General features: G+C 35.8%; 1 protein-coding gene across 1 annotated transcript; it reads left to right on the forward strand.

The window, feature by feature from the left end:
* Nucleotides 1-1,444: 1,444 nt before the first annotated feature.
* Nucleotides 1,445-7,981, forward strand: LOC121407041 (eukaryotic translation initiation factor 6-like). Its single transcript, XM_041597948.1, has 7 exons — nt 1,445-1,652; nt 2,784-2,869; nt 3,633-3,808; nt 4,381-4,491; nt 5,880-5,945; nt 6,917-7,098; nt 7,567-7,981. Exons 1-7 carry the CDS (start codon nt 1,546-1,548, stop codon nt 7,574-7,576), a joined length of 738 nt encoding a protein of 245 aa, XP_041453882.1. The 5' UTR covers nt 1,445-1,545; the 3' UTR covers nt 7,577-7,981.
* Nucleotides 7,982-9,824: the final 1,843 nt, after the last annotated feature.

Below are 9,824 nucleotides of genomic sequence, written 5' to 3' on the forward strand. Positions count from 1 at the left end.
CAGCCCCCCCCCCACTTTTTTTTCCAAAACCGGAAAATGTAAAAATGACCTTATGATTGTGATTTTTTCCATGGTCAGCCCCCCCCCCCCACTTTGAAAACCGTTCCGCGGCACCTGATGTATGATTAAAAAAATAAATACATTAAAGGGGTACTCCGCAGCTGGCTGACGGTATTAATCTAAACACATACCAGAAAAAAATGGAGAAAAATTCTTAAAGTAAATAAATTTCATCAAAATTTTGCTGAAAATATTGAATTTTAGAGTTTTATTTTGTGAAAGCAGTTACAGCCGACTTCGTCATGAATAGGTTAATTGGCTGATACATTTTTACCCATAGAAGAGCTTGGGGGTAAGTCCACTTTTGATCAAAATCGGATTTCTCTTTAAAATGTAATATCTTTGACATGGGAATCAAAATTTGAAAAATGTGAAGGTTGGTAAAAACTGATTGCAAATTTGAGTTTTATTCCAAAATGAGCTTAATTGTAATATAAACAGTTTTATTCCACAAGGGGCTAAATCCACCATGATAATTCAAATCGATACATTTTACTACTTTACATAAAGTCATGCATTCAAAAAAATGTACACGTTGACATGCTGTGAACACAAGTTAACACCATCAGTGCAAATTTTGATGAAAATAACCGAATAATTACTATTTTTATGAATATTTTTGGAATAAGACATCGACAAGTTATCACCCTTAGAAAATATGAAAAAAAAATGTTTTTCCATTTTTTTTTCATCGGATAAACAAAATAATATAAAATGTAGGCCTACTCTGCTACATACGTGTTCCAGTTTTCAATATCAAACATGTTTAAATCGGCAAAAACAATTTTAGAGAATGTTATTGAATGCTAGATTTTTAAAAACATGATTTAATTTATATTATAGTTGATAGTACTATCATATAGATGAGTCACATTTAAGTGCATTTCACTGCAGTCGATCATTAACGGAGGGAAATATAGGAGATCGAGTATTATTATATATCCCCCCCCCCCGGCTATAGGCCTTAGGCTATGTCAAGTACTGAAGTGTGACGTAATAAATTTTCATTTTTTATCACTTTGTGCACTAAATGTCATCATTTTTATACCAGTTTTTGGTAGAGCATGATGACCCCCCCCCCCCCCCCCACCCAAATTTGTGGGAATCGGTCCATATTATGGGGCTTCAATAAATGACCTCGTCATGAATACAACATGAGCCCCATTGAAGTCAATGTATCATTGCCTTATTGTTCCTAACATTTTTTTTCATCATAATGCTTTACCAAAATATGGTATAAGAAACGCTGAAATGCTAAAAAATAGAAATAAAAAATAAGTTTTTTTGTGACGTCATCACTTCAGTACCGTACTCCATTGCGCAACTATTACGAAAGACGACTGAATTGTGAAGAATAGTTTCGCTCATGTGTAACGTAACGGTACGGTACCCGCGGTGTGCATGCTTTGGCTCGATTGATTGAGAACTGTACAGGACACAATTCAGATTGATCTTGGGAAGAAAAGCTGTTATTAATCGTCAAATATGGCTCTTCGAACGCAGTTTGAAAGTAATAATGAAATTGGTGTATATTGCAAACTTACAAATGCATACTGTCTCGTAGCAGTTGGTGGTTCAGAAAATTTTTACAGGCAAGTACGACCAGGAAATAATGTGTAGTCCCAGGCATAAAAAAAGTACTCGCTTTTATGTGTTGTACCTGTAATATGGAACGTGTTTAAACTTTAAAGGGGAAGTTCACCCTGAAGAAAACTTTCTTGTAAAAATAGCAGAAAAAATAATAAAATATATTGGTGAAGGTTTGAGGAAAATCCGTTAAAGAGTAAGAAAGTTATTAGAGTTCAAAGGTTTGGATTTGTGACGTCATAAACGAGCAGCTGTCCCATGTGTTATGTAATATAAAATGCATAAATTTCAAATTTTGTATGGTTCCTGATGACTTAATTTTGTTTTCTTTTCATGATCGCGTGCGAAGCGATTTGTCTATTGATATACAAAAGTTACAGTGAAAACCATTTTCAATTTTCTGAGAAAATGACATTTCATTGATTTTTTACCATTCGCTATGTAGGAATGCTGCTCGCATATGACGTCACAAATCAAATAATTGAAATTCTAATAACTTTTTAATTATTTGATGAATTTTTCTCAAACCTTCGGCAATATTTTTCATAATTTTTTCTGCTATTTTTACAATAAACTTTTTGTCAGGGTAAACTTCCCCTTTAATGACGAGATGTACGTTCCCTCGGCTAGCCTAGCCTTGAGGACTCCATGGTGATATTTTCAATATTTTGACATATACTTCTTCATTGTGGAGCCTTTAACTGCCTCCCGTATATTAAGAGACACATCAAAACAGGGCGTGCAGTTTTGCTCCGGCTCTCTACGACTCTCTTATCTCTAGCATATCATCACTAACTTGTTCCCAAATGTCATGACAAGTCTCTCAGTCACTTTTCGATGTCAATTCGGCTTTGATCTTGACGTCATTGATCTAAATCATCTAATCCGTAGTAAAAAATTACTTGGGGGTGAGGGGGCTGGGCCTGGGGGGTAATTTAGCCCAAAAATTCTTGAAAGATCCCTGGAAATAAAAAAAAGGAGCCTTGGATATCCCATTCATTGCAATGTTAAGGCTTATTCAATGTTGCAGATTTAGGCAATTAAGTTGTGAAAGTAGCCCCCAAAATAATTTTTTTTGCTTGGTCTCGTAATTATAAATTCTAATATTCCAATAATGTTTCACTTTCTTTCTGCAGTTTATTTGAAGCAGAGCTTGGAGATGCTGTTCCTGTTGTTCATTCTTCAATAGATGGATGTAGGATAATTGGAAGGCTTACTGCAGGTAGGATGGATTATTAATTCAAGGATCATTTTGCTTTATGTATGCTCTCACTCCTGGGGCCCCGTAACAAAAAGCTTAGCAATAATCGTAAAACATCTTTCTACAATTGATTCCATTGACTATGATTGCTAACCTTCTTATTATGGGACCCTTTTTGTTGTTTTTTTTCCTCTCTTTTTCTAAAAAGAGTTAAAATTAGTTTCTCCAAGTCCAAACCCTCTACAGGGGTAATTAAAAAAAAATCTATAATCTGTTCCATAGTCTCCCTGTACAATTCATTTGACCAAAGTTGAGTCTGTTAGATCTGTTGCCATATCTGGGGCCTTTTTCATAAAGGTCTTGCAACTGTTGCAGCTTTGCCATTATGGCAGCTACCATGGTAAACTTGATTATGATTGGCTGCTGAGTCCTGTTACCATGGTAGTTGCCATTATGTCCTTTATGAAACCGGGCCCTGGATCTGGATGATTGGGACTGCAATTAGAATATCATATGCATGAAATCATTTATTATTTGTGATGAGTCACCATCTGTTCAGTGTAACGACCGATGGTGGTTTACAGAAGTCGACATTGCGCTCTTCTAACACAGAAAATGTGCATTGTTTAGTATACTTACACACACTTGCTGTCTGTGAATTTCCTCAGCTATGCCAGGGCATATTAAAAGTCCATAGATACCACCTCCATGAAGTACTTGCTAATATCTTCACTAATGTATCTTATTTGAATATTGATTTTGTGCTTGCTTTTTTATTGTACAGGCAACAGACACGGTCTGCTTGTACCCAACTCCACAACAGATCAGGAATTGCAGCACATTCGTAATGCCCTTCCAGACAGTGTAGCCATCCAAAGAATAGAGGAAAAGCTGTCTGCCCTTGGTAATGTCATCGCTTGCAATGATTATGTAGCCTTGGTACACCCAGATCTTGATAAGGTGAGTCATGGAGCAATACTATTATCCCTTTCAGAACAATTAGATATTTGTAATCTTGTCTGATCATGTTTTATTCTTCAAATTGGCAGCATTTATATTTTTTGTAAATTCCACTACATTCTTCCTTCTTAATTTTATTTACTACGAATGAATAAACATATTGTAGATGTAAATATCTTATAACTAATTAAGGGTACTTAATTAGTTAAAAATAATTTTTGCAATTTGAGGCTTCAGTATCATTGCCAATTAGGGATATTAGTAATCATTTTATTTATAAAAGTAACCCCTTCAATGAAATATGCTGATCTGCATTATGAATAGGCTAAACATGTCAATTCATGTGTAAATTTTATTACTAGATAAGCTTCACAAAACAATCCAAACTACTGTTAGTATGGTCATTCTTCCATTTTCACTATTATTTTATGTCATAATTTCATCACCATTATCATTGGTTGTCATTATTTCTGTCCATGTATTGTGCTCATCTTAGAGCTTACCACAAGAACATTTCTTTGTGAAATTATTGTCATTTTGTTGTGATCATCGTTTTTTTTTCTCCATCACAGGAAACGGAAGAAATCATAGCAGATGTTCTCAAAGTGGAGGTGTTTAAGCAAACAGTAGCTGGTAATCCATTGGTCGGTACCTATAGTGTCATCAGTAATCAGGGAGGATTGGTAAGTGGGTATTCTGGAAGACAAAACATTTGCTCCTCTGACAGTTGCTATGGATTTAATTTTGGCAAAGATGTAGGGTTACGGTTGATAGATAGATAGTTTATTGATAAAAATCAAGACATCATCGCGGCTAAGGCCGAATTGCGATGTATTCACAAGGTAATTAAAAAGACACAAAAAGTATTCAAATAATAACACAGATAATTACAAAATAAATAATATGGATAAAGTATGGTATTGAAAATTACTTGTGTTGTGAGAGAGAGAGAGATGGGAAGGAGGAGAGGCAGATAGAGAGAGAGAGAGGGGGAGTGAAGGGAAGGAGTGGAGCAGAAAGTCAGAAGAAAAGAAGGTACAAACATTATGAAAGAGGTAAACACATGAAGTTGTAAGGCTGCAAAATTTTACGTAAGAATTAACAAAGTTAGAAGAATTTGAAAGTAAAATATTATCCTTAACACATATTGGTATAGTGGTCCAGTCATTGCCGTTGAGCTTTACATGTAGGTAAGGTTAATTTGAATTTGAACCGTATTCTGAAGCCTGCTTGTCTGTAAAATAGGTAAAATATTATGCCTCATGTAGGTGGCAATAGAAACTGCTCCATATATAATTCTTATTTTGCGACTACATGATGCTGATCTCATTTTCTTGGTATTTTATTCAAATTTACTTCAAATAGATAAATCCATTGGCCTGAAAATTCATACCCAAAAGGTTTAAACTAGGAAGGAATTCAAATTCCTTGTCCTAGTTTCAAAGCACAGACACATATAAGTGCGCATTGCTCAAGCTTATTACAGCAGTCATATTCAGTGTGCGTGTTGTTTGAAATGCTTTGGTGGGAGTTAAGACCCCTGACGGGTATAACTGCTTTTATAATAATAATATTAATAGGCATCTATATAGCGCCACTATCTAGAAATATTCTATTCCAAGGCACGTTGTTATTATTGTTACCCCGGCTTTAGCTCAAGCTTCCTTTCAGCACTCATGTATTCCAGGAATTAATCCTGCCGGGTACCCATTCACCTCACCTGGGTCGAGTGCAGCACAATGTGGATGAATTTCTTGCTGAAGGAAATTAGGCCATGGCTGGGATTCGAACCCACGACCCTCTGTTTCAAAGTCAGAAGACTAATCCACTTGGCCACAACGCTCCACATATGAATTCAGGCACTTGTGTGATTCATCTGTCAGCCTATAAAAGTAGTATTGTTTGCTCTCCTTCTAATACAACAATACTCTACAAGAGGGACTTACTACAACGGAAGAAGAAGAGTTTAGAACAGTGTTAGCAAACAATTGATGCGTGCAAGTACATGCTTTACCATTGACCCATTAATAATGAATTAATCTTTTTTCAATTATATTCTCTGTCTCCATAGGTACATCCAAAGACCACAATTCAAGACCAAAATGAGCTGTCATCCTTATTACAAGTTCCCCTAGTGGTAAGATTTCATGTTTTTTCTACATGATTAGAATTATTTGAGTCATCTCAGGGAGGCTGTTGTGGGATGAATTGATCATTAGGAAGCTTTCCAAATCATGATGTTGGACTGAACATTGCCCTTTTTATTTTTTCTTCTCCGTGCTTTTTCTTGTATCCAGTCTGTACTCTTCTTCCACGACTCGTGTGATGTCAAACCAATACTCCTATCTCCATCTCTCTTTCTATTTCTTTCTCTACTTCATTTCAATCATTCTTATCATAGATATAAAGCAGTCCTATAGGAATTGCTTTCTTGATGAATCATAAATTTCCCCTATGTTACCCCCAAATCACGCAAACCTCTAAATACTTATCTTTTTTATTATTATTATTCATGTATTTCTTGTTATTCACCAAGAGGGGAGGGTTGGGAGAATATGGTCTCCAGCAACAGATAATTTGTAAGTTAAAGGTAAAAGAGATGTTATTGTTGTTTTGCTGTTTTAGTTATTTTTGTTACAAAGGTAAAAGACAGTAGTTGCAGCAAACAATTGTTTCAAGAGAAAGTCATTTGAATAAAGGTTAATAGTCACCATATTATGATGGATCTAGTTGTTGAACATATCAACGTATAAACTTATCTTTCAAGAAATCTTAGCTGAAAACCAATAATTCTGATGGTCACTAACACAAAAAGGCATATGTGGGAGAGTGTATTAATATTGCTTCAGTACAACTCAAAAAGGTTTTTGACTTTTGAGGGGCTTGCTATTGTGGGGTAGGAACAACAAAAAAGACGAAGAAAATCAATGAAAGAGAGAAATCTTTATTTTTCCATTTTCTTCGATGGTTTTGATCAGGCCGGTACAGTGAACCGCGGTAGTGAAGTTTGCTATTGCTATTGTGGGGTAGGAACAACAAAAAAGACGAAGAAAATCAATGAAGGAGAGAAATTTTTATTTTTCAATTTTCTTCGATGGTATTGATCAGGCCGGTACAGTGAACCGCGGTAGTGAAGTGCTTGGAGGAGGTATGGTAGTCAACGATTGGTGTGCGTTCTGCGGATTAGACACTACCACTGCTGAGCTCTCCGTCATCGAAAAGGTCTTCAAGATTGGTGGAGAACAAACGGCTACCATAGCATCGGATATGAGAGATTCACTTGTAGATAGGTAAGTGAACAGGGAGTTTTTTTTCTATTTTGTTCTTCTTCAGGGGTAGCGCGGAAGAGGACAGGGATGCATTTACCATCTCTCTAATTTTTAAACAAAGAAGGGGAATAACATTAAGTAAAAGGGGAGAAAGAGATACTGTATATATATGGGTTGTGTAACTCTGTATTACTCCATATACAATTAAGGGAAAATAAGTGATGTGTCACCTTTTGATTATCTTTCGCCACTCCCCCCCCCCCCCCAAGAATACCTACCTTGGCTCCATTCCATGTTCGTTCCAATCTTCCAGTGATGAGTTTTGAATCATGCTATATTTTTCATGGATGAAAAATAGAAGGAGATCAAATTTTGATGTTGTGATGTCACATGCGAGCAGCTCAGTGATAACTTGGTCAGAAAATTAGAAATGATCTCATGTCATGACACTGAATTTATGGCCTCATCTTTTGTTTTTTTAATCCACAGTCTGACATAAATTTGCTTCAATTCCAACATCCCATCTGATTGCTGGTCCTGTAATACTCCCAAGCACATGATGATTACATTCAAGCATGGACTCATTGGTAGAGGATATAACAAGAATATTGTTATCCAACGTGAAACAAATTAATCCTTGGGTATGACCTTGAAACGTTGCCTGGATAACAAACATTGATTCATCTGTACTGGATGTATTACCGCAGGTTGGGACACTTGAAATCAAGTAATTATGAAGTCATAATAGATGGTGCGACATCCCTTAAATTCTGAAAAACGTTACTCCTTTTTTTTTACTGAGTAATAGGTTTATTTTTTTGTGATAATTTCTACTTGGAATGTAAATTTCCATATTGACTTTGTGGTATTCCTTGTTGGTTGCTCTTTCAGCCTGTGAAGGGTGAAGAAACTCCCTTTTTTTTCAGTTTGAGGGCAAAATGCCCTTTGCTCCATGTCCTACTTTATACCTAGCCTTGAATACACCAAGTACCTGTTATGGTAGCTGGAGTTACAGCTGGAGTAATAATTGCGCTTTGTATCCTCAGGCAAAAAGAACTTTATAAATCCAGCGATTATTATAATAACCCTATGTTATTACAATGTCAAGAATAGTTTTATTACTATTATTTTTTGATTTAGGCAATCATTAAAGAATTACATGAAAGAAATTTGCAATTCTCCTTTTCGCATATAGCAGCTATTCAGCGATATCAACTATCATTTGCAAACATTTCTTTCCAAGTATCCAGATGTGCTGTGAAATGTACTTCTGGTGCGACTTATTATTGTCTTTTGCCAGCATTGGGAATATCTTTATTGTTTAAAAATCCTCTAGTTGTTGAATTTTCATTCAGTAGAGCCAGAGCAATGATTAAATTTGTTTTTTTACAATCAACTTGAGCTAGGTAGCTGTGGAGCATTGCGGCCCAGCGGATTAGTATTCTGACTTCGAAACAGGGTCGTGGGTTCAAATCCCATCCATGGTGTAATTTCCTTCAGCAAGAAATTCATCCACATTGTGTTGCACTCATCCCAGGTGAGATGAATGGGTACCTGGCAGGAATTTATTCCTTGAAATGCCATTGTGCTGTAAAAGGCTGCGGGGCTAAAGCCGAGGTAATAATATCCAAGTCCTTTGGAAGGGCATAGGGACGTTATGACATAATGTGATATGCGCTATACAAGAACTACGTTATTATTTTAACGCTGAAGCGGAGCTGCTGCACTAACTGCTATCAGAAGTGCGTGTCCAAACAAAATGAACCTGAATGTTGACATATTTTGTTGATATTGCCTAGTATTGGCTAATTCGACAAGGAGAATTCATAATCATGTGATAGATTGTATAATATTTAGAATGAGAACAAGTTTTGTTGTGATGCCCATCCCTCCTCTCCCCCTTGAGCAGCTGCTTTCTTAGCCATTTGAGAATTCAGAAAGGGGATGTAGTCACATATCTTCATGGGAAAGTGTGTCTTTAGATGTGTTAAACTGCTTCAGCTATGCTCAACTACAATCACATATTGTTTGAGAGTTCATGATGTACATTTAATCCAATATGTAGGAACAGTGATTTTCTGTTTACTGATAAACCAAAACAGAAAATTTGCTTTGGTTCTTTACTACTGCGTGATAATTCACAGAATTCATGTTTTTGCTGCATACATTTTTTTATGCCAAAACAGAATTTGTGTTTTAGATAAAGTTTGAAATGGAATTACTGGTTTTTAAACAGAAAAATCACTGTCCTTAGATGTGGGGTTAAATTGACTTCATTTTAGCATCCTTTATTTCATGATCGTATTACATGGAACCTAAATTACCCTATCGAAAATCTGCTGTATAAGAGTTGGTCATTGAGCTTGAAAATAGGAAACTCACGTCACCCGCAAATCACCCAGCATTGATTAAAGTGATTAATAATCATGTTGGCATATACATTTGGTCTAGTGAACCCAAAGCTTTCCTTGATTCTGCACTAATTTTTGCCATCTTTTAAAGCCTGTGTATAGCTTTGGTAAAGGGTCAATAATGTGATTGATAATCGAATATCATCTAATATGACAGTCTTACTGAAGCGTAGAGAACGTTAGATATTTTTCCAACTGCACTTCTCTGAGAAAATTTCAAATATTCAAATCTTGGATATATAGCGCCCTCTCTCGGCGATGCTTGTTTTAAATTTAAAAAATGGGCATTCAAGCACTTATCTTATAAATTTAGTGATTAGATATCCAAAAGTTACA

This window comes from Lytechinus variegatus, chromosome 2, assembly GCF_018143015.1.
Source record: "Lytechinus variegatus isolate NC3 chromosome 2, Lvar_3.0, whole genome shotgun sequence".
Lineage (NCBI taxonomy): Eukaryota > Metazoa > Echinodermata > Echinoidea > Temnopleuroida > Toxopneustidae > Lytechinus > Lytechinus variegatus.